Source organism: Centruroides sculpturatus, unplaced genomic scaffold (genome assembly GCF_000671375.1).
Source record: "Centruroides sculpturatus isolate CEXI.00-Female unplaced genomic scaffold, Cexi_2.0 scaffold165, whole genome shotgun sequence".
Lineage (NCBI taxonomy): Eukaryota > Metazoa > Arthropoda > Arachnida > Scorpiones > Buthidae > Centruroides > Centruroides sculpturatus.
The window spans coordinates 495,896-521,861 of record NW_019384429.1 but is presented as its reverse complement, the minus strand read 5'-3'; the positions used below and the strand labels follow the sequence as shown (position 1 = coordinate 521,861).

The 25,966-nt window shown below is 31.5% G+C and overlaps 2 protein-coding genes across 2 annotated transcripts in view; both read right to left on the bottom strand.

Annotated features, from left to right (window-relative positions):
* LOC111619692 (mitochondrial sodium/calcium exchanger protein-like) overlaps positions 1 to 24,705 on the bottom strand; it is a 30,118-nt gene extending 5,413 nt beyond the window's left edge. The window contains exons 1-11 of the mRNA XM_023361462.1: positions 24,672 to 24,705; positions 22,876 to 23,028; positions 20,292 to 20,344; positions 19,879 to 19,936; positions 19,207 to 19,309; positions 18,956 to 19,123; positions 18,784 to 18,873; positions 14,902 to 15,018; positions 14,513 to 14,635; positions 8,318 to 8,431; positions 106 to 222 (exon numbers count right to left, since the gene is read on the bottom strand). Coding sequence (XP_023217230.1) covers positions 106 to 222; positions 8,318 to 8,431; positions 14,513 to 14,635; positions 14,902 to 15,018; positions 18,784 to 18,873; positions 18,956 to 19,123; positions 19,207 to 19,309; positions 19,879 to 19,936; positions 20,292 to 20,344; positions 22,876 to 23,028; positions 24,672 to 24,692 — 1,117 coding nt within the window. The 5' untranslated portion in view covers positions 24,693 to 24,705. The remainder of the gene's footprint in view (positions 1 to 105; positions 223 to 8,317; positions 8,432 to 14,512; positions 14,636 to 14,901; positions 15,019 to 18,783; positions 18,874 to 18,955; positions 19,124 to 19,206; positions 19,310 to 19,878; positions 19,937 to 20,291; positions 20,345 to 22,875; positions 23,029 to 24,671) is intronic.
* LOC111619683 (mitochondrial sodium/calcium exchanger protein-like) lies at positions 2,090 to 12,402 on the bottom strand. Its single transcript, XM_023361451.1, has 4 exons — positions 12,379 to 12,402; positions 6,649 to 6,801; positions 2,578 to 2,630; positions 2,090 to 2,219 (listed from the first exon to the last, which is right to left on the bottom strand). Exons 1-4 carry the CDS (start codon positions 12,397 to 12,399, stop codon positions 2,135 to 2,137), a joined length of 312 nt encoding a protein of 103 aa, XP_023217219.1. The 5' UTR covers positions 12,400 to 12,402; the 3' UTR covers positions 2,090 to 2,134.
* Positions 24,706 to 25,966: the final 1,261 nt, after the last annotated feature.

Genomic DNA, 25,966 nt, shown 5'->3' with positions numbered 1-25,966 from the left:
AAAAAAGAACGCTGTAGAAAAAAGTTCAAGATATAGTTAAATATTTATAAAATTTCCACTTTAAACTTTTTATATTTTATATTATTTACATAGATTTGAACTTACAAGTAAGAACTACACCAGTTGCTTCAGGATCATCTTCCCTTTTAATATTTCCGAAATTAATGGATGAGAAAGATGCTACTGGTGCTAATTTGCTAGATTTTTCTTGTGAAGAAGCTTCTGAAAATTTTTTATGAACATTGTAAAATAGTTTCTTGACATAAATATCATTAGAAATGAAAAAAAATACACATTGACCCTTACAAACAACTGACCTTTGTGACATTAGGGCTTAATTACCTGTACCGTTACTCCCACATTCAGCAAGTTAAACTGCACGGTCACAGTTAGAAGTAGAAGATCTATAAAGACGAAACGAAATCTAAAAGTAAAAGTGAATGCAGGGAGCATATATCCCATTTTTCGAAAAGGAGAAAGCGCATTTCAAAAGAATTCTTTTCAGGTTATTTTTTTGGAATTCTGTTTTTATATACGTTTAAATAAAAAATTAATTTATAATAACCCATTAATCAATTAAAGCTTTAATTAATTACGTAAAATTCTGCAAATTTTTTAATAGTATCGAATATGTTTCAACGGAGTTCATTCTCAATATGTTGATAATCTATTTACAGTGATAGCTCGGTTTTCGTCGATAATCAGTCCGCGAAATCCGAAAACGACGAAAAACGAGGCAATTATTTTTATACAATTTCATTTAAATTCAATTAATTCGTTCTAGATACTCCAAAAACATACCAAAAACACATTTTATAAAGAATAAATATAGTGTTTAATACTTAAAACAATAAGAAATTAATATAAAATAAATACAGGCCCTAAATAATATGTTTTTGAATGATTCAAATTCATTAATAAGTGTTCGACATCTTAATTGTTTGCGATCTCTGTATCGTTCGCACATTCACGCTTTTCGCTACATTAGCCTCCTTTATTGCTTCCTTTTTCGCCGCAATGGAACATGTCCTGGATTGCGACTTCACGTATATGCGGCCGATTTCAGCAATCTTAATGCTGTTCTCGTATTTTTCAATAGTTTCCCTCTTCAACTCGAAAGTATTCCTGGCTTTCTTCTTCTAAGGACTGATGGCTTTGGAAACTTTCTTTGTTCGCAAGATGGAGCTAAAAAGGAAAGGAAAGCAATGGAATTGCTTGGCTTGACGCGCGGGGTAATGCTCAAACATCGAGAAACAACGCCACACTGAGCAGGAAGACTCGTGGATCGCCCTTTGTTTTCGAAATATTAGCAGAAAGTTCACTTTGGCACGCCAGCGAGATCCGAGGCAAGCTACGAAAACCGAGACAAATTTTCCGCCGAAAAAATCGACGATAACCGAAGAAAACGAAAACAGAAATTACTGTATCTCTAATACTTTTGTAAGCAAACTTTAATTAATCATTGTTCTATTATCTGGATTTAATTCTTCAGGACGTTCATTAAATTTACTAATATTGATATATATACAAACACATTCTCAATTAATTTCAATAACAGTATATTTTTACTCACTTCCATCAAATTAAATATGTCAATAACATAATATTTACTAATTAAAAATGCATAATATAAAAGGAAAGATCAAGGAAAAAAAAGAAAGGAAGTCAAAGAATAAACAATACCATAAGAAGAATGAAGAAAATGAACTAGACAATTATAGTTTTACTTAAATGATACTTGTTTCATTTTATAACTTGTGATCAAATCATTCACCCAAACCTAATACAGCTATAAACAACTAACCTTTTGATTAAAAAGGTCAATCCAAATACCAAGTTTTATTATTTTAATTTAAAAAGCACAGATTTGGTTCATTTGANTTTCTTCTTCTAAGGACTGATGGCTTTGGAAACTTTCTTTGTTCGCAAGATGGAGCTAAAAAGGAAAGGAAAGCAATGGAATTGCTTGGCTTGACGCGCGGGGTATAACTTGTCAAACATTGACATGTCTAAGTATATGAGTGTTCTATATGTATGTTTGACTTCTGCACCTTTTATACGTAAGATATGTTCAAAGCAATTTACAATAATAAAACTTTCAGGTACACAATACAATTTATAATTAATAACATAATTATGTTTTAATAGAATTAAAAGATACAGCAACATTCTGAGACATCTTCAAAGTTTTCGAAATGACAAAAAGTGCAGGACATAAGCTATAGGAAAAAAATAACAATTGATTCAATAAAATAAACAAATTTTTTAGTAAATATTAGAAATTATTTGAAATGTAACAAAGTCTTATATAAAATAGCTAGAAGCTATACACATGTTAGAAACTTTTATGGATAAATTTTATCGCGAGTTCTGCTCTATGTATTTCTAGTGATGACAACGACTATATACTAAACCTGTATACAAGTCGAAATCTCACAGTTTTACGATTTTAAAACAACAAATGGTTCACTTGAGGATGTAAAAAGATTTTATGTTTGTAAATCTGACGTTGTCATCTTCAATGTTATATTGGTTGTTAGTTTAACATTAGGGGTATAAAACAGAATATCTACTCACAAGTCATTTGCTGTCATCCCTAGACCAATGAATAACAACAATAGCCATAAAACCTGATGGAAAAGAGAAAAAATATGTTACTAAAATTATTATATTACTTGTAATTTATTGGTTTCTATAAAATCGAATTTAAATATAGCCTATTTATTTCCTATAGAAACAAACAAAAGATCACAAATTAAAATGTTCAATTGTGATTTATAAGTATAACACAATCAAAATTTTGATTCAGTTTCTAATTGCATTTTGTTAAAAACATGCAGATTTTTAATTGTTTTTATGTAATAAACACAATTATATTTTTAAAATGGTGCCTTTAAATTCCGTTTTATTAATAATTATTATTGATTGAATTTTCAATAAAAAATAATGATGATACTAGTACTATGTAGGACCTTGGCCTTCGACAATCGTAGCCCAATCCTGACGATCTTTTGCACGTTTCCTCCAATCACCGATTCTTGTCTTCCTCAAATCATTCTCCTCATCATAGCCATTGCTTCCGTGGTCTTCTTCTACATCTCCTGCCACACGGATTTCCTCTATAGATCTTGGCAGCTCTATCATCTGACGTTCGCTCAACATGCCCTAACCATCTAAGTCTGTTACTCTTTATTTCCACAACTATATCAGTATAACCATACAGTTCTACCAATTCATTGTTTTTCCGCATACTGTATTGCCCCGCCTCACACACTGCTCGAAATAACTTCCGTAGAATTTTCTCTCCCATCTTTTCAAGAGTTTCTCCACAGCCAGTCATTGTCCATGTTTCCGAACCATACATCACTATTGGTCTAATAACTGTGCGATAAACAGGCACCTTCAATCTTCTACACAGGCTATGATATTTAAGAATTCTAATCAGAGCGCAGTAAGCTCTATTTCCTCTGCAATCCTTACCTTTAACTCTTAAGTTGTTATCACTAGTTACCAGTACTCCCAGGTACTTTAATTTCTCACATCTCACATAGTTGACACCGTTTAACTTGATGTATTTGTCTTCCCTAACAGCAACTTTCCTAGACAAAAACAAAGTACTACGTTTTACTGTGGTTCACACAAAGCCTCAATTCTTCCGCCTCACTTTCCAATCTACGAAATCTTTCCTCTGACTTTCCCAGGCTACGGGACGGGATACCAACATCATCGGCATAAGGTAAACTTTGGTTAACACAGTTGAACAGATTGCCAGTTTGCAAATTGCCCTCCACTCCACTCCATCTCATCACTCTCACCAGAACTACGTTAAACAGCAGTGTGGATAACACATCACTCTGCCGTAAACCTTGATTAATTTCAACTACTATAGTAAAATTTCCCTCTACTTTGACTTGGCATTTTGTGCTGGCGAGAGTCATTTGCACCAATCTGATTAATTTACATGGAAACTTCATATCTATCAACATCTGGTACAAGGACCTCCTTTTCTCACTATCGTAAATCCATATAGAGTTGGTGAACATCCATATTAAACTCATAGCACTTTTCCATTATTTGCTTTATAGTGAAGATGTGATTCATCGTTGATCTACCTTGCCTAAATCCATAATGGTAGTCACCCAGTCTCTCTCTCTTCTACTAGTGGAGTGCGCTTCCTTTCCATGACTTTAGCTAAGACATTATACACAGTACTAAGTAAAGATATACCACGATAGTTTTTGAATATTGCTCTCTTCCCCTTCTTATGAATCGGGCACACAACAGCCAGCCCTCCACTGGTCGGGCATCTCTTCCTTTTCCCATACTTCTAATATCAACTGGTGAACAAGCAGTGTCAACAGTTCACTCCCCCGTACTAAATCATCTCTGCTGCAATATTATCACTCTCTGGTGCCCTATTATTCTTCAGGCTCTTAATTTCCAGTCTAACTTCCTCTCCGTTGACGTGGGTATTTGTATTACATCACAGACAGCAATCACCCACTGTCGCTCGTACTCAGTTTCATCTTGTTCTGGTATTATAGTTTCTGCAGTAGCGTTCAACAGTTCACTAACATAGTCAGGCCACCGATCCAGGATCTGTTCTTCTCCCCCTATAAGATTTCCATTTTTATCTCTGCAAAACACGGCATGAAGTTGAAAACCCTACTTCTGTTCCTGTATTCTTTTATAGAACTTCCTTACTTCCTGGTCACTGTATTCTTCCTCCAACTCCGCAATCCATTTCTTCTCTCTCTTTTCTTTATTCTACAGAATTCGTCTGCCTCTTGCATACATTTTTTTATACAGTAGAGCGTCGATTTTCCGAAATTCAATCATCCAAAACGTCAATCATCCGAAAGAATTCCAGTCGGCAAATTTAAATTTTCGCCAGTGCTGTGGCGCTTCAATCTTTGGCTATGTCTTGGGCTACTCAAATATTTTACGTTTTTGATACTAAATTAACATCTGAAGTATAATTTTTTNTATTTAGTAATATTTAATAATAAAATAACTAATGATAAAATAATTCTTAACACAGTTAATAGTATAAATAATGATATTAAATTTGATATAGAATTGGAAAAAGATAATAAAATTAATTTTCTTGATATAACAATAAATAATGAAACAGATAAATTTACGTTTAATACTTATAAAAAACCATCCAATGTAAATAAAACAATAAACTATCACTCTAGCATTCCACAGACAGTAAAAAAGAATACATATATAATGGAATTAAAAAATATATATACAAGAACCACCAACGAAAATGACCGAAAAATTGAATTAAAAGAATTAGAACAGAAATTCATTTTAAATAGTTATCCCAAGAAAACTTTGATGATATGGAAAACACAATATGATAAAAATAGGTTTAATACAAAAATTAAAAAAGACAAAACATATAAACCCTTCCCATACATTGATAATATTTTTAATAATTGTAATAAAAATCTTAAAAAAGAGAATGTGGCATTGGCCCCAGCTTTGACCAACAAAATCTCACAGAATGTTCATATTAATAGATCAAAAACAGACAAATTTAATAATGATGTATTGAAGAAAACTGGTGTTGTATATAAAATCAATTGTAATTGCCAAAACCCGAAATATTATATAGGTGAAACTGGTCGTACATTAGAGACACGTATTAAAGAACACGAAGCTGCCATTAGATTAAATTATAACAACTCTCCCTGGTATAACCATATTAAAAATAGTAAATGTAAAATTGATAGAAATAATATTAAAATCTTACACACAGAAAAAAATATATATAAAAGAAAATTCAAAGAACATATTGAAATAATAAAAAATAAAAACAATAATTTAATAAATATCTCTAATGGCATGCAAATAGAACAACAGTGGTACGACATCATAGAGGGCGTGGCAATAGACCAATAAAAAATTTTTTTGTGATACTTAACACTAAAAGAATAATTGTTAGCTTACATGTTGGAGATGGACATAGGCTACATTTTACTGCGAGAAAATATCTAATTCCCACGAGTAAGATCTGACTGAACACATGAGACACCAAGAATTCTCATTTCCTATGATCTCTTGTAACAGAATTTGCATCTTCCCAATTAATATTTCAGAGATCACCCTTAAATTATTGCCCCAAGTTTGGCTTGCGATCGTTTGGCAATTTAGTATGTATACTATTCGGGCTTTGTGTTGTTATTTATATTTATTTTGTTTGTACAAAATAAAAAAATAATTTTTAACGATGCAATAGTCTTTGTTAGGCTTAACATCGACGAAAATTCAACACGAAGCGACACGCAAAGGATAAAAATTTTAACATCGGATACGTTAAACTATTTTTTCGTACATAAATCGGTTATCCGAAATATCAGTTATACGAACAACCCCAGTCCCCAATTGATTCGGAAAATCGACGCTCTACTGTAATTACATAATACGAAAGCTCTGTTACGTTCCTTAACTAGTTACTACATATATAACACGTTACGTTATACAGATAGTTTTCTGATGAAGATCCAAAGATGAAATTTTACGCTGAAAGTGAACATGCTAAAATCTAGCTATTGTTTACTATTGTTTATGACGTTCTATATTACATAAATATACCGTTTTGAGATGATAATAAATTTGAAAAATTAGTACACTTACACTAAGTCCAACAGCAATTCTGTCACCTTCATTTCCAAAAGAACAGTACATATAAGCGGTGTAATCTATATAACCAAGAGTGCTTCTACAATCAAGTGTCCTTCTCACAAAGTTACAACGTTGATTCTCATCTATACCATTCACGGCACGACACTACAAGTAAAATTAAATTCAAATATATACAATTATACATTCTGTAAATTTATTTAATAATAAAAAAAAATGTTTAAAGCAATTTACTTTGTGTAATTGCACACGAGCAGACAAACCGGCAAACAATATAATTTAAATAGCCTACTGATAAACGCAGATAAAAGTAAATTATATTTGAATAAATTAAAGTCGTAAATATATGTATTAAAAAATAAATTATAAAGAAAAAAACATACATTTATAACAAGACGATTTTTCAAATGGAGTGCGTATAAAACCGAAAATCTCGAAAATAAATCAAGAAAAAATAGTATTTGATATAAGCGAATGGATAAAAATTTTTCTTTAGAGATGTATCTGATATCTCATCATTAGCTACATTCCTGTAAGAGTTATTGAATGTCTTTCTTTGCCAAGTATTTTGTACCACAGTGAAGACATACGATGCTCAATGTCAATCTGTCACCAAACCATTAGTCTTCTACTGTCTTGTAAAAGTCGCTTTTCTGACTATAACAGAAAGAGAAGTAGGAAAACTTATTTTATTGGTTTTGATAGAAAGGTTATAGAGTACTTCAACTGTAGTAGATATCCTATCAATCAAAGGTATACTCTATTACTTTACTTACGTATTTTAATGTAAAGGTTTAAGATTATATAAAGAAAAGTTTTGTTATAGGTTACTTTTGGTTAGAAGAAAAGTCAAAAATAAGGTTTTTGAGAAATAAAATATATTATATGGTACACAGTGGTACACAGAAGATAGAATGTATTGATACTTCTCTAAGAATCAAACTTATTTATAATTTTAATAAATAGCGTATTCTAGACATAATAATTTGTTAAAACATGCACTCTTCCTGTGACTCAGACCTAGTAAGTATATAGATGACTATGCTGGGATCCTCCACCACTTGTTAGTGTTTTGTGATTTTATCACTCAGCTACTTTAGAGCAGATACTTTCTGATTGTAAAGGTTCCAAATCATTCATTACTAATCTTAAATAATTAATATTTATTTCACTACTAATAAAATTCTAATATAAGAGATACACTTAATACGTTTCTCAACACCTAGTCTAAAGTCAATTTCTTTTCACACAGAGATGTTAGGTGAGTGTACTAAAAATGTGTTCGATCAAAGATGATACAGGAAATGAGAAAAGAAGCTTAATATCTAAATTAATATTTAATTTCACTGCTCAATCGAAGCCTATGTAATGTATGAATATAAGAATATAACATTCTCACATTTCATAAGACCACAACTGACCACTAGTAGTGGTTTCGCCACTACTAGTTGATTGGTTACATGGAGTTTTTTAAGTATTCTTCGTGTGTTTAGCATCTGAGCCAGTTTTCTCTGAATGTGCTCCCAGGAGGCATCTTTTAGACACACCGTCCATGCATTGCGATGCCTTGTTCCATTAATCTAATCATCCTTACATTGCATAAGCACTACTGGAAAACGAACTAGGACAGATTACTATGAATGCCTTTCTGCTAGATATTTACCACTTAGCACCCATTTACCCAATCCCATTGTTCTTATATGATACCATTCACTTCGAGAGACTTGGACCGCATCAGTTACGTAGGTATAATTTTGAGGCTCCTGAAAAACTTTTGCTGAAATCAAAATTATAATTATAAGAAATTGCTATCTACAAAACCATATATTGTTAAAAGTAAATTTACCAATTACTTTATGATAGTGTTTGCAGTTATATTAGTCAAAATAATATTTAACAGCCACATAATACTTTGCTAAATTCTCGGAAAAGTGTTCTTGTGAAATCATCTTTTAAATAATTTAACCTTTTACATTGAAAAACTTAAGAAAATGAAAAATTTGTCATATGTCAGCAAAATATTTCATTGATTTTCAAATTTTTACGATATTTAGTTTTATAGAATGCATATACTAAAAAATATTGTTCAGCTTTATTAAATTGTTTGAAAAGGTGTTTTATTTCGTTTAATTGAATAGCACAACGTAACACATGGGCAATCTGCCAAAGAATGCTTTGGGCAGATTTATGTATGAGAAACTGTCCGCTGTGTTAACTGTCTAACACTTAAACAGCGAATATTTCCAGTGTTGTTTAAGTGTTAAACACTTAAAGACTTGAGATAATTTCATCGTGTAGCTTTCAAGAATTATTATTTAATTAAAAATTTTAATTATTATTATAACAAAAATCAAGAATTACTTTGTGTCTTGTTCATTTCCTGGTAAATTTTAGTGCAACAACGAAACCTGAACTATAACGAAAATTAAATCGTGTGTACCTAACATATCTAGAGCCATTGGTATTCGTTGGTCGGGCAAAAAATAAACTCAACAAAAATTGATTATTAGATTCTTTCGTACTTCTAACCTTTTTCTTATATTATATTCTAATATTTTATTTATATAATTACTAATGTTATCTTACGTAACGTCTTAAAACACCAAGTGATTAAACACCTGAGGTATCATTATGAAATCAAACTTTATCAGGAAGCTATGAAAGTGCTTGATACATGTGGTATAATTTATATATATAAATGAGAATGTTAGTTTGTAAGTTCGTTTGTTAGCTATACATTCCTATGCCGTTCTACCAATTGCTACGAAACTCGGCAATTACATTAGAATGCTTTTAACTGAGATAATTTCGTACATCTCATCCCATAATATCAATTGGATTTATATAAATCAATTAACTTCTATCTACATTCGATTTGCTGATTTATACGTAGTGCCAATATATGGCGCTATCTGTAACTGAGCAAATCAAGGCCTATAAACATACGGTCAGAACACGATACTGTTATGCATCGCGGCAGTGGCCATGTTGAGTCTTTTTCGGTGTGTACTGTGTTTCTAGATGGATGCTGATTGTTTGTTTCTTTCGATTTCAATTAGATGGATATGTTGTTGTGTTATGCCACGGTGTTATTCCATGGTTGTGGGATATCTGAAAGATCGTGTCTATAGAGGAGGTATACGAACTCTGCCTGAATTAAAAGCAAGCATAACACGCCATATTGCTGCAATTTCTCAAGAAACTTTTCGAGCTACTGTTGAACACGCTATAAGGCGCTTTGAACATGTAATTGCCGCAAATGGACTGCACATTGAACAAATGTCGTAAATAAAAATATTTTGCATGTTTCTATTTTGTGTTTCATGTTCTTCATGCACCATTTTTTCCCCTAATGGTAAAAATTTAAACTAAATATTTTTCTGCTTTTTCCTTTTTTTTCCATGGTCCATATAACGTATATACCAGGTTTCATCAAAATACATCAAAGAGAATAGGCTCTATACAGTTGTAATTATAGCAACTTTAATTATAACCACCCTGTACATAGAGATAAATATAATTTTATATTTAAGAAATTTGTGTGATTATATTAAAAATTTAATATTTTATTCCCATAAATATCGTTGCCATCTGCGGCAATGAGAACGTCAAAGCATTTCGTAAATCATTCGTTAAGATGAAAAATTTAATATGCCAAATGTTAAATACACATTAAATTACACCATTCCTCTTTATTAACATGTTTAATTTTAATTAAACAGAAGTTATTTAAACTACACGCGCAGCACCGCGGCGTAACGCATGTACTTTAATGACAGGTTTTTAAAATTGTTAGCATCTTTTTAATGTTAACAACTATAAATCCTGTGTAAAACAAAAGGCCAGAATTTTCCGTTTTATACAGGAGATTTCCAGCAAAAGATTCTGCTTTACTCAGAAGCAATTTTTACGCGACATTCTCTTTTGTTTCCGCATTAAACAGGTTTCCGGCTTATAATAGTATTTTATATAGAAAATTATATTGTTCCGAGGTTGGTTTTCCATTTAGGCAGGTTTCTGTTTAATAGACAGGTTTTAGACAGGTTTTACAGTACAAATCAGCATTATAAATTCTAAAAATTATCTGAAATACAATTTATAATGATTATAAAGTCTATTTTTTTACATTTTTTAAATTTTTATTGCAGCTTATTTATTAATTTAAAATTGATTTATGTTTTTATTCTTATTTTAATACGATAAAACAGCAGTTTTTAATGCTGACTTTTGCTTATGAAGTTAAAATCATCAATCTGAATATTGTTTTTTCTTCTTTTTTTTAAATTTCATGCTGATGATTTTAACTTCATCAGCAAATAAACTTTTAGTTTCTTTTTCTTTCTTTTTTTTAAATAAAATAAAATTTGAATTAAAAATACTAATTAATTTTACTAAATTAATAATACTAAAAATATTTTAATTCAAATAAAATTTGAATTAAAATATTTTAATTTTATTACTTCTTATTAGTTTATTATCATAAACAAAATTTTAATTAAAATATTTTAAAATAATTAAAAACATATAATAATAAATATTTAATTTAATTTTAAAACATTAATATTAAAAAATGTTTTTTTTTTTAATTTCATTTAATTGTTTTAGTAGAAGTTTAGAAGTTTTGGTAAATTATGTATACAGTATATATAATATATAATATGTGTACAATATATACATAAACTATCTAAAATTCTATTTATTATCCTGTATATGTAGTATATAATAATTTCACATACATTAACTATATATTAAATAAATTATACACTAATTTATATAAATAAATAATTAACTTATATATGCAGTAATATCTTGGTTTTCTTCGAAACGCCGACGATATCCGAGGTAATAGACGAAAACCGAAACAAATTTTTCGTTTACAAAATTAGTAGCCAGGTCACGCTGCTAATTTCGCAAAAACAAATAATTCGGCAGTTCGTTTAATAATCAGTTTTATGAAGAAAAACTTCATATTTGCATACTTCGTACTCGTTTGTATCCTTGTCCAATTTGCACAGCTTGGCATAATGCAGTTATTGAAGACTACTGGGTTTCGATAAAAATTAAGACAGCATCGGCGCAATTATTCAAGATATTACAGTTATTGACTAGTAAAGAATTTTCAGAGTCCTGCCACAAATAGGCTATCAATACATATTGATTATTAACAATCTGTGACATGCCATAATAATATGTAAAAATTTTAAAAACTAATAAACAGGATAAAAATTAATAAATAAAAACGTATTATGTCAGTTTATGAGTTAATTATACCTTCTATTTGCATAAATGTCCTCAACCTTAACACAAAATAAGAAAAGGGTGACTTTTTTAAGAACTTTGCAAGATTTTCCGGGATAAGACGATCCCGAGATCCCGTTAGAGAAACCCTAGTAAATTCCATGTCAAATGTTCATTTATTCTTTACATTAGTCTTTTATATTCATTTTATATTAATTTCTTATTGTTTTTAATATTAAACACTATATTTATTCCTATAAAATGTGTTTTTGGTATGTATTTTACAGTGTCTAGAACGAATTAATTAAATTTACATTGATTCATTCGAAAATAATTGTCTCGGTTTTCGTAGGTTTCAAATTTTGCCGAGTGTTTTCGGACAGATTATCGACGAAAACCGCGGTATTACTGTATATATATATATATTAATATTTATGATGCGTTTATATAATATAAAAATTAAAAACATGTTTGTAAAAAGCTTACCGTTTCAGTAGTGTTATTCATGTTTAATTTTCTATATGCATGTGTAAGGTTTTTGTATAGACAGTCTATATATAGTAATCTCTCGATTGACGCAATTGTGTTTTTTGTAATAACGCCGTTTAAAAATTGATAACAAGTTTCAAATAGTGTAGTGTTATTTCTAGAATAGATTTATTTACTTTTATTAGAGTAGATTTTTTACAGCTATCAGCACACACTTGGCATGCTACCTGAATGACGAAGCACAGGTAAAAATGATATTGACTCTGGCCGAATTTACTGTCAAATTTTTCTATGGCTCACCATTGGCCAAGCGGTTCTGTTCTCTGAAAACTGTGAGTTCGGTCGTGGGTTCGCGCCTCGCCACGACGGGCTGGCCACGTGGAGTTTTCCGGGTTTTCTACACGTCTGTAACGCCTGAATAGGGGCCAGTTATACTTAAAAAGACTTCCCAGAAGGCATTCCCGTAGGCCAGGGCTTCTTAAACTATTTTATTCACGACCGCATTTATGATTGTGACTTTTTTCGCGACCCTCAAATATAAAATAAAGATATATACAAATTTGCAAAAACAATAATGGTGTACTACCACAGTTCACTCTTGTGTTACAATGGAACACAGACAACTGAATACACTGATAAGCGACAACACTACACTAGTTCACACTACAATCAGTGTTGCTGAATTGTTGTCTCGCTGCACCAGAAGTGCCACAAAGCGCAACTCACGAAACCTATGACACAAAGCGTGCCATTTTCAAACTCTCATAAATTATTTTCAATATTTTGCATTAAAATCTCGCGACCCCAAGATTTCGCTAAACGATCTCAAACGGGGTCACGACCCACAGTTTAAGAAGCCCTGCCCTAGGCAGATCGTCCAAGTGTTGCGTTGCCATAACTTAACAAAACAAACAAACAAACAAACAAACAAATTTCTCTAAACTGTTCTTATGGGAAATTGACAGGTATGACATAATTTTGTCCATATTTTGAGAAATTGTATTATCTTTTGTCAATATTGGTACATAAGGAAGTGACATCATCACAACTTTGCTTACTTTTTAATTGGAACAGAATTCTAAGTTTCCTGTTTATTATAAATTTACTAAAAGCACAAGTACCAATTCCAATAATCCGGGACTCATTTAGCACCCAAAAAATTTTAAGTAGTGTCGTGTCCCGTAAAGTTAAAGTATAAAAATAATTTTTATAAATTTAAGGCCGCATGGATTGCCTCTTAGAGTAAGTCCTCCTTAAAGGTGGCACCCTATGGCTACAAGTCATACCACAATTCTTGCCCAGAGCTGCGGGTTATCCGAATGACAGTTCTACAGAATTCACTTAAATAGTGTATATACCAGCGATTCGAGACATATATTATATCCTGTTTACTAGAGGTACCAGATTTAAACTGTATCGGATTAACAAGGATTTCATTAACCAAGATCACACGAGACTCTATGGCCGAGGAAGTTGAGGCATCAACCTATCGTTATGAGAGATCCAGGATTTGGATTAGCAGTTGCAAACATTTTTCATTTTTTATTCCATGTGCTCGATTAATCATTGCTCATTGTAGGCTCCGTCGAACCCGTGATGGCTATGGTAAAAATTCCTTTAGTGTCCTCGGGGCAAAAAGATTAAAGTTAAACATGATAAAATTTTTAAAAAATTCATCCNTCACTTGATGTCTTCTCTAGGGATTCCATGTCAACGCTGATACTGCCTATCAGTAAATATGTCAGTTTTACTTTAAGTGGTAGAAAAATTCCATGTTTACTGTATTTTAAAGCTTTTAATACATATACTTTAGATACAAAAATCTAAAAGATACGTTTAAAAATTGAATATAATTAATTTGAACTTCGGCATTAATTGCTAAATATGTAAGTGATGATTGTTAATTTCTGAATTAATAATTAAAATATCACTGGAAATTTTATATAATAATCACAAAATACATCATTTAAATGTATTTTTAATCATTTTATCAACAATATTTTAAATTACAGAATAGAACATATGAAATTATTTTAATTTCTTAAAAAATATTATCAAAATCGATAAATGTATATTTTTATAAATATAATCTTTAAATATTTAAAAAATAAAATTAAAAGTATTCTATTACATGTAGGACGACACCCAGTTATTTCTGGTGGTGTTGTAGTGACAAAAATTCCAGATTCTTGTTCTGGTGAAATGGGTTGAGAATGTTGTGGATTATCCCAAAAATCATTAAGATAAAAGAACGCTGTAAAGAAAAGTTCAAGATATAGTTAAACATTTATAAAATTTCCGCTTTAAACTTTTTATATTATATATTATTTATATAGACTTGAACTTACAAGTAAGAACTACACCAGCTGCTTCAGGATCATCTTCCCTTTTGGNATTATCCCAAAAATCATTAAGAAAAAAGAACGCTGTAGAAAAATGTTCAAAATATAGTTAAATATTTATAAAATTTCCGCTTTAAACTTTTTATACTTTATATTGTTTATATAGACTTGAACTTACAGGTAAGAACTACACCAGCTGCTTCAGGATCATCTTCCCTTTTGGCTTTTCCAAAATTAATGGATGAGAAAGATGCTACTGGTGCTAATTTACTAGATTTTTCTTGTGCAGACACTTCTGAAAGATTTTTACGAACATTGTAAAATGGTTTCTTAACATAAATATCATCAGAAATGCAAAGAAATACACATTGACCCTTACAAACAACTGACCTTTGTGACATTAGGGCTTAATTACCTGTACCGTTACTCCCACATTCAGCAAGTTAAACTGCACGGTCACAGTTAGAAGTAGAAGATCTATAAAGACGAAACGAAATCTAAAAGTAAGAGTGAATGCAGGGAGCATATATCCCATTTTTCGAAAAAGAGCAAGCGCACTTCAAAAGAATTCTTTTCAAATTATTTTTTTGGAATTCTGTTTTTATATGTTTAAATAAAAAATTTATATTTAATAACCCATTAATCAATTAAATCTTTAAATATAATAATTAATTACGTAAAATTCTGCATACTTTTTTAATAGTTTCAAATATATTTGAACGAAGTTCATTATCAATACGTTGATAATGTAATTTCAGTCATAGCTCGGTTTTCGTCGATAATCAGTCCGCGAAATCCGAAAACGACGAAAAACGAGGCAATTGCTTTTATACAATTTCATGTAAATTCAATTAATTCGTTTTAGATACTCCAAAATACATACCAAAAACACATTTTATAGAGAATAAATATAGCGTTTAATACTAAAAACAATAAGAAATTAATATAAAATAAATATAAAAGATTAATGTAAAGAATAAATGAACATTTAACGTGGCATTTCCCATGATGCAGCTAAAAGGAAAGCAATGGAATTGCGTGTATTCAAAATCTCAGCATCAATCTAGTGCAATGCTGCTGGAAGTATCGCAATTGCTGGCTTTTTCTGGAGAACACAAACGCTGATATCCAGGAATTTTGGGAGAGGAAAAACAATAAAAATGGAGAATGATGTAGACTTCCACATTATGTTAAATTTATTTTTGAACTTATTTAATGAGAACAGCTTAATGAGAAATGAATATTTCAAAAAGAGAAATAGAGATAAAAATTTTTTAAATTTCTGTAGGTGTTTAAATAATTAAATCAATCCTAGATTACATTTTAACAACAAAAAAATTATGTGAAGTCTTACATAAATATACTAGTGTATTAAAATATTTTATTAATGTACTAACTGAATATTAATTTATTCAGGGTTTATTCATCAACAAATAAATAAAATTCTAAACTGTCAACACAAAATAGAGCTCTTACGATCATCATTGTGACTGCCATCTTGTTTGCTGGTGTATCGAGCACCAAAAAAGATGCTTGCAGCAATCAGAAGTTATCTGAGATTTTGAACAGAGGTGCTGGTTGCATGCTGAGATTTTGAATACGCCTATTGTTTTGGCTAGATGCATGGGGTAATGCTCACACAACAAGAAACATCACACTGAGCAGGAAAACGCGTGGTTTCTCAAAATTAGCAGTGAGGATACATGGAAATGTCAACGATATCCAAGGCAACTAATGAAAACCAATATAAATTTTTTGTGAAAAAAATTGACAATAACCGAAGTCAATGAAACCTGAAGTATTACTGTAAAGTAATAAAATAGAATGATGAAGTAAAATAAGTGCACTGTTAANTTATACGTGTTTTGGAAATGTTGAGTGGAATTAGTCTAGAATCGGTTAATTTTATAGAAGAAAATCTTTCAAACAGCCTTAGTCCGTAAAGTTCACACCTATCGGGCTGCGATTGGCTCATGTATTTAATCATTCCTACAACGTAAAATTCGATTAGCGTGGAACGTATCTAAGCGTTATAGGGGGGTCTACCGTATGGTTTTTGAAGGCTTTTGTACAAAAAGTCAGAAAGTAAGCTTAGAGAAAATTGGGTGGTAATACAGAATCTTACTTTATATTTTCAAAAAAAATGCTTTAATGTAGACAAAAACAAATAGGAAAGTACAAAGAATGTTAAATAATTACAAAATTATCTACTCAAATGTATTTTATTGCAAAAATGCTTTTGTAATAGAAAAATATGACCTCCATCAACGATATATATTCAAGCAGCTCTTTTTCGATATTCTCAGGAAGAATTGACTTTCTACCTAGTGTCTTTTTGACAAATTGCTCAGAACGAATGTCTGCTTGCAAAGAGAGAGTTCGGAGAAGTCCTGTTCCATATTACTGTAAAAGCACCAACGGGGTCCGTATTTCACGCATCGCCATCTTGAATTAACTTATGTCTGTTAAGACCAAAATTTAAAAAACATGAACATCACACAGATTAATATGTACCCATAAGTCTCTGGAACGGAATACATGCACCAGCGAATCTACAACTACACGATTTATATTTTAAAAATAATTAAATTCACTTAGCATTCAAAAATTGCGAATTTTGAAAAAAACAAATTTGCTGATTAAATACGGACAACTGTTTAACTGAAGTAAAACGGTTTTTTCCCCTGCTATGGATGTCTGCCTAGTTCAGTTCATCCACAGTCCGCTACAGTTCGCCTTTATTATCAGTTCGAAATGGGGTGGTTCCATAATACCCGCAGTGTTCCATAATANTTGCTGATTAAATACGGACAACTGTTTAACTGAAGTAAAACGGTTTTTTCCCCTGCTATGGATGTCTGCCTAGTTCAGTTCATCCACAGTCCGCTACAGTTCGCCTTTATTATCAGTTCGAAATGGGGTGGTTCCATAATACCCGCAGTGTTCCATAATATCACCTTTTCCTCTATGATTTTGATTGATTCAAATTCATTAATAAGTGTTCGACATCTTCAACTGTTTGCGATCTCTGTATCGTTAGCACATTCACGCCTTTATTGCTTCCTTTTTCGCCACAATGGAACATATCGTGGATGGCGACTTCTCGTATATACGGCCGATTTCAGCAATCTTAATGCCGCTCTTGTATTTTACAATAATTTCCTTCTTCAACTCGAAAGTATTCCTGGCTTTCTTCTTTCAAGGATTGATGGCTTTGGAAACTTTCTTTGGTCGCAAGATGGAGCTAAAAGGAAAGGAAAGCAATGGAATTGTTTGGCTAAAAGCGCGGGGTAATGCTCACACATCGAGAAACAACGCCACACTGAGCAGGAAGACTCGTGGATCGCCCTTTGTTTTCGAAATATTAGCAGAAAGTTCACTTGAGCACTCCAGCGAAATCCGAGGCAACCGACGAAAACCGAGACAAACTTTTCGCGGAAAAATTCGACGAAAACCGAAGTCAACGAAAACTGAGGAATTACTATGTCTCTAATACTTTTATAAGCAAACTTTAATCATTGTTCTATTATCTGGATTTAATCCTTTAGGACGTCCGTTAAATTTAATGATATTGATATATATACACACATTCTCAATTAATTTCAGTAACAGTATAATATCTTTACTCACTTCCATCAAATTAAATATGCTAAGAACATAATATTTACTAATTAAAAATGCATAANTTGTAATAGTTTTAAATATGTTTCAACGGAGTTCATTCTCAATATGTTGATAATTTAATTATCTCTAATAATTTATGTAAGCAAACTTTAATCATTGTTCTATTATCTGGATTTAATCCTTCAGGACGTCCATTAAATTTACTGATATTGATATATATACAAACACATTCTCAATTAATTTCAGTAACAGTATAATATCTTTACTCACTTCCATCAAATTAAATATGCTAATAACATAATATTTACTATTTAAAAAAAGTAAAAAGACGCAAAAAATTTTTTAAAAGATGTAAGCTTTAACAACAACAATAACGGGACAATGAAAAATCAATTTTTTAAAATAATTTAATTATATGTAAGAGCACTCAAATTACCTTTTTCTTTCGATGGTACTTGATATTTCAGATGAATGTACCTACTGACCACTACAACTATTACGTAGACTACGTAAAGAATAACTAATCCTGTAATTTTTTCAGAATTTTTAAAATCAATTTAAATTATTTTTTAAAGTAATTTTACAAACTATAAGTATAGAAACAGTACCTATAGCGTGGTATACGTAAATAAAACCTGTATAACAAAGGTAGAAAACCCAAGCTGTTCCTCCAATATAGAAAAATATGTCTCTAAGAAATGGTCTTTTCATAATTGTAAAAGACTTAATTAGGAATATTGAACCAGCTACTACTGTGGTTACAAATATACCTGCCCCTGTTAAAATTATAAATATTTTTCATTAATAAATTGCAGAAAATTATTCTATTTAATGTTAATTAAATCATTTATTTACTTACCTATTAATCCTCCTATTACAAGATCAGTTTTTCCTTGTTGAATACCAGCAATAGCCGAAAATATATTAGGAGAACCATTTCCAAAGGCTAACAAAGTTACTCCCTGTTTATATATGTTAAGGTTAATATATTTATTAATTATTTTTTATAATTAGAATGTATTTCTGTGGTTCTATAATAAGTAATTTGGTTAACAAGTATTTCCATATTTTATTATTATTTTATCACTTACATGTTTGAGGTTGTTTATGTGTCTATAGATGTATTTATATAGTGAGTGCATGGATGTATATGTGTTTATATTGTATGCAAGTGTTTATTATGCATAAGAATACAGATGTGAATATAAGTGTATATTTCTATCGTTGATTTTAAATACGTATCTGTAATTTATACATGTAGGTATGTGTCTGAACATTATACAAGTATGTTATTTATAATAATATGTGTTTACGTGAATGGTTAATTGATTGTCAAATATATTTACATATCTAAATATATCTGTATGTATAAAAGTATTTTATTTGTACGTATGTTCTATATGTATGTTTGTCTTCTGTACCTTCTATACGTAAGATATGTTTAAAGCAATTTACAATAATAAAACTTTCAGCTACACAATACAATTTATAATTAATAACATAAATATATTTTAATAGAATTAAAAGATACAGCAACATTCTGAGACATCTTCAAAGTTTTCGAAATGACAAAAAGTGCAGGACATAAGCTATAGGAAAAAAATAACAATTGATTCAATAAAATAAACAAAGTTATAGTAAATATTAGAAATTATTTGAAACGTAACAAAGTCATATAAAATAGCTAGAAGCTATACACATGTTAGAAACTCTTATGGATAAATTTTATCGCGAGTTCTGCTCTATGTATTTCTAGTGATGACAACGACTATATACTAAACCTATATACAAGTCGAAATCTCACAGTTTTACAATTTTAGAACAACAAATGGTTCACTTCAGAATGTAAATAGATTTTATGTTTGTAAATCTGACGTTGTCATCTTCAATGTTATATTGGTTGTTAGTTTAAAATTAGAGGTATAAAACAGAATATCTACTCACAAGCCATTTGCTGTTATCCCTAGACCAATAAATAACAACAATAGCCATAAAACCTGATGGAAAAGAGAAAAAATATATTACTAAAATTATTATATTACTTGTAATTTATTGGTTTCTATAAAATCGAATTTAAATATAGCCTATTTATTTCCTAGACCAATGAATAACAACAATAGCCATAAAACCTGATGGAAAAGAGAAAAAATATGTTACTAAAATTATTATATTACTTGTAATTTATTGGTTTCTATAAAATCGAATTTAAATATAGCCTATTTATTTCCTATAGAAACAAACAAAAGATCACAAATTAAAATGTTCAATTGTGATTTATAAGTATAACACAATCAAAATTTTGATTCAGTTTCTAATTGCATTTTGTTAAAAACATGCAGATTTTTAATTGTTTTTATGTAATAAACACAATTATATTTTTAAAATGGTGCCTTTAAATTCCGTTTTATTAATAATTATTATTAATTGAGTTTTCAATAAAAAATAATAATAATTGTCATGCGATTGTCAGAGGCCTTGGCCTCTGACAATTGCAGTCCAATCCTGACGATCTCTTGCACGTTTCCTCCAATCACCGATTCCCGTCTTCCTCAAATCATTCTCCTCATCATTGCCATTGCTTCCGTGGTCTTCTACATCTCCTGCCACACGGATTTCCTCTAGAGATCTTCTTAGCAGCTCTATCATCTGACATTCGCTCAACATGAACTAACCATCTAAGTCTGTTTCTCTTTATTTCCACAACTATATCAGTATAACCATACAGTTCTACTAATTCATTGTTTTTCCGCATACTGTATTGCCCCGCCTCACACACTGCTCGAAATAACTTCCGTAGAATTTTCTCTCCCATCTTCTCAAGAGTTCTTCACAGCCAGTCATTGTCCATGTTTCCGAACCATACATCACCATCGGTCTAATAACTGTGCGATAAACAGCCACCTTCAATCTTCTACACAGGCTACGATATTTGAGAATTCTAATCAGGGCCCAGTAAGCTCTATTTCCTCTGCAATCCTTACCTTTAACTCTTAAGTTGTTATCACTAGTTACCAGTACTCCCAGGTACTGTAATTTCTCACATTTCACATAGTTGACACCGTTCAACTTGATGTATTTGTCTTCCCTAGCAGCAACTTTCCTAGACAAAAACAAGTACTACGTTTTACTGTGGTTCACACAAAGCCCCAATTCCTCCGCCTCACTTTCCAATCTACGAAATCCTTCTTCTGGCTTTCCCAGGTTACGAGACGGGATACCAACATCATCCGCATAAGGTAAACTTTGGTTAACACAGTTGAACAGATTGCCAGTTTGTAAATTGCCCTCCACTCCACTCCACTCCATCTCATCACTCTCACCAGAACTACGTTAAACAGCAGTGTGGATAACACACCGCTCTGCCGTAAACCTTGATTAATTTCAACTAATATAGTAAAATTTCCCTCTACTTTCACTTGACATTTCGTGCTGGCGAGAGTCATTTGCACCAATCTGATTAATTTACATGGAAACTCCATATCTATCAACATCTGGTACAAGGACCTCCTGTTCACACTATCGTAAATCCACGTAGAGTTGGTGAACATCCATATTAAACTCATAGCACTTTTCCATTATTTGCTTTATAGTGAAGATGTGATTCATCGTTGATCTACCTTGCCTAAATCCACAATGGTAGTCACCCAGTCTCTCTCTCTTCTACTAGTGGAGTGTGCTTTCTTTCCATGACTTTAGCTAAGACCTTATACACAGTACTAAGTAAAGATATACCACGATAGTTTTTGCATATTGCTCTCTCCCCCTTCTTATGAATCGGGCACACAACGGCCAGCCCTTCACTGATCGGGCATCTCTTCCTTTTCCCATACTTCTAATATCAACTGGTGAACAAGCAGTGTCAACAGTTCACTCCCCCGTACTAAATCATCTCTGCTGCAATATTATCACTCTGTGGTGCCCTATTATTCTTCAGGCCTTTATTTTCCAGTCTAACTTCCTCTCCGTTGGCATGAGTATTTGTAATACATCACACACAGCAATCGTCCACTGTCGCTCGTACTCAGTTTCATCTTGTTCTGGTATTATAGTTTCTGCAGTAGCGTTCAACAGTTCACTAATATATTCAGCCCACCGATCCAGGATCTGTCCTTCTTCCACTATAAGATTTCCATCTTTATCTCTGCAAAACACGGTACGAAATTGAAACCCTTCTTCTGTTCCTGTATTCTTTTATAGAAATTCTTACTTCCTGGTCATTGTATTCTTCCTCCAACTCTGCAATCTATTTCTACTCTCTCTTTATTCTACAGAGTTTGTCTGCCTCTTGCATACATTTTTTTATAACTACATAATACAAAAGCTCTGTTACGTTTCTTAACTAGTTACTGCATATATAACACGTTACGTTATACAGATATTAGTATTCTGATGAAAGTCCAAAGATGGAATTTTACGCTGAAAATTAACATGCTAAAATCTAGCTATTGTTTACTATTGTTTATGACGTTCTATATTACATAAATATACCGTTTTGAGATAATAATAAATTTGAAATTAGTACACTTACACTAAGTCCAACAGCAATTCTGTCACCTTCATTTCCAAAAGAACAGTATATATAAGCGGTGTAATCGATATAACTAAGAGTGCTTCTACAATCAAGTGTCGTTCTCACAAAGTTACAACGTTGATTCTCATCTATACCATTCACGGCACGACACTACAAGTAAAATTAAATTCAAATATATACAATTATACATTCCGTAAATTTATTTAATAATAAAAAAAATGTTTAAAGCAATTTACTTTTGTGTAATTGCACAGAAGCCGACAATGTAATTTAAATAGCCTAGTGATAAACGTAGATAAAAGTAAATTATATTTGAATAAATTAAAGTCGTAAATATATATTAAAAATAAATTATAAATAAAATTTTTTTTCAAATCGGGTGAGTATAAAACCGAAAGTCTCGAAAATAAATCAAGAAAAAATAGTATTTGATATAAGCGAATGAATAAAAATTTTTCTTTAGAGATGTATCTGATATCTCATCATTAGCTACATTCCTGTAAGAGTTATTGAATGTCTTTCTTTGCCAAGTATTTTGTACCACAGTGAAGACATACGATGCTCAATGTCAATCTGTCACCAAACCATTAGTCTTCTACTGTCTTGTAAAAGTCGCTTTTCTGACTATAACAGAAAGAGAAGTAGGAAAACTTATTTTATTGGTTTTGATAGAACCGGAAGAACGGTTTCTATTGTACTATTTTAGATGAGATTTTTTTGTTTTTAATTAATTAATTACGTTTAGTCTTCATTGAGTACTTAAGGGTATTAAATAGATAACATTTCAGACATTTTTATAAATATTTTTATATATTTCGATTTTTTAACCAAATGTTCGAACCGTTTTAAATTTGAATTTCTTTCTGCGTATTGGTTCGATTATAAAACGATTGTAAACGTTCCAGAAAATTTATCAAATTAAAAACAGTTCGTTTGATTCACATCATTCTCAGCGGTAGTTGTTAAATAACAATTACTATGATTGTTGAAATATTGAATATAAATAGGGTTTGCTTGCAAAATCCGCGCGAGCGAAGCCGCGGGTAACAGCTAGTATATATATATAAATGGACATGTATGTCCCTATATTTCACTTTTTCGCAAAAACTACACATCGCACGTGAATGGTGTTTGTATGTGGTGGTAGCCCCAAGTCTCCATTCGTGCATAGGGGTGGTTGCGTCTCGATAGCTATAAGGGTGCGGGAGATATGAGGCTGAAAGTGGTTGAAAGTGGCTTTCTATTTCGAATGTTTTGTTCGAATTTGTTCGAATTTAATTCGAACATAAAATTCGAATATTGGTTCGATTATAGAACGATCGTAAACGTTCCAGAAACGTTGAAAATAGTTCGTTTGACTGGACGTAAACAGGAGACGTTCAGAAATAAAATCGGGACCAGGAAGTGTTAATAAAAAGCGGCATGCAAGATTTACAGGCGGTTTTTTGCGCTTTTGCGGGAAATCGAACATATTTTTATGCTCATGTAAAAATTTTCTGGAAACGTCTGGAAACGAAAGACCTAATTCTTGCATTTTGTGAAAACGGGTAAGATTGGCTATAATGTAATTATCTTACTCTTCACTATCGTTACTTATTGCCCACAAATAAAAACCCAGCGAAGTGGGTCCTTGCAGCTAGATTTTAGATTACTTAGAAAAGCAGTCTTTTATATATATATATAAGAAAAAAACTATATTACATACAAATGTACGAACAAATAAAAACCCTGCGAAGCAAGTCCTTGCAGCTAGTATAATATAAAAATTATAAACATGTTTGTAAAAAGCTTACCGTTTCAGTAGTGTTATTCATATTTAATTTTCTATATGCATGTGTAAGGTTTTTGTATAGACAGTCTATATATAGTAATCTCTCGATTGACGCAATTGTGTTTATTGTAATAACGCCGTTTAAAAATTGATAACAAGTTTCAAATAGTGTAGTGTTATTTTTAGAAGAGATTTATTTACTTTTATTACAGTCGATTTTTTTACAGCTCTCAGCACACACTTGGCATGCTACCTGAATGACGAAGCACAGGTAAAAATGATATTGACTCTGGCCGAACTTACTTTCAAATTTCTTTATGGCTCACCATTGGCCAAGCGGTTCTGTTCTCTGAAAACTGAGTTCGATCGTGGGTTCGCGCCTGGCCACGACGGGCTGGCCACGTGGAGTTTTTCGGGTTGTCTCCACATTTGTAACGCCTGAATAGGGGCCAGTTATACTTAAAAAGACATCCCAGAAGGCATTCCCGTAAGCCAGGGCTTCTTAAACTATTTTATTCACGACCGCATTTATGATTGTGACTTTTTTCGCGACCCCCCAAATATAAAATAGAGATATATACAAACTTGCAAAAACAATAATGGTGTACTACCACAGTTCACTCTTGTGCTACAATGGAACAGAGACAACTGAATACACTGATAAGCGACAACACTACACTAGTTCACACTACAATCAGTGTTGCTGAATTGTTGTCTCGCTGCACCAGAAGTGCCACAAAACGCAACTCACGAAACCTATGACACACAGCGTGCCATTTTCAAACTCTCATAAATTATTTTCAATATTTTGCATTAAAATCTCGCGACCCCAAGATTTCGCTAAACGATCTCAAATGGGGTCACGACCCATAGTTTAAGAAGCTCTGCCCTAGGCAGATCGTCCAAGTGTTGCGTTGCCATAACTTAACAAAACAAACAAACAAATAAATTTCTCTAAACTGTTCTTATGGGAAATTGACAGGTATGGCATAATTTTGTCCATATTTTGAGAAATTGTATTATCTTTTGTCAATATTGGTACATAAGGAAGTGATATCATCACAACTTTGCTTACTTTCCAATCGGAACAGAATTCTAAGTTTCCTGTTTATTATAAATTTACTAAAAGCACAAGCACCAATCCCAATAACCCGGGACCCATTTAGCACCCAAAAAAATTTTAAGTAGTGTCGTGTCACGTAAAGTTAAAGTATAAAAAATTTTTTATTAATTTAAGGCCGCGTGGATTGCCTCTTAGAGTGAGTCCTTCTTAACGATGTAACCCCATGGGTACAAGTCATACCACAATTCTTACCC

What these genes read in the sequence shown, in the direction of transcription:
- LOC111619683 (XM_023361451.1), bottom strand. Translation starts at nt 12,399, where the DNA reads ATGAATAACACTACTGAAACG. An exon ending in TGAATAACACTACTGAAACG is followed by an intron (nt 6,802 to 12,378) that starts GTAAGCTTTTTA and finishes TTTTACTTGTAG; the next exon opens with TGTCGTGCCGTGAATGGTAT. An exon ending in GGGATGACAGCAAATGACTT is followed by an intron (nt 2,220 to 2,577) that starts GTGAGTAGATAT and finishes TTTTTCCTATAG; the next exon opens with CTTATGTCCTGCACTTTTTG.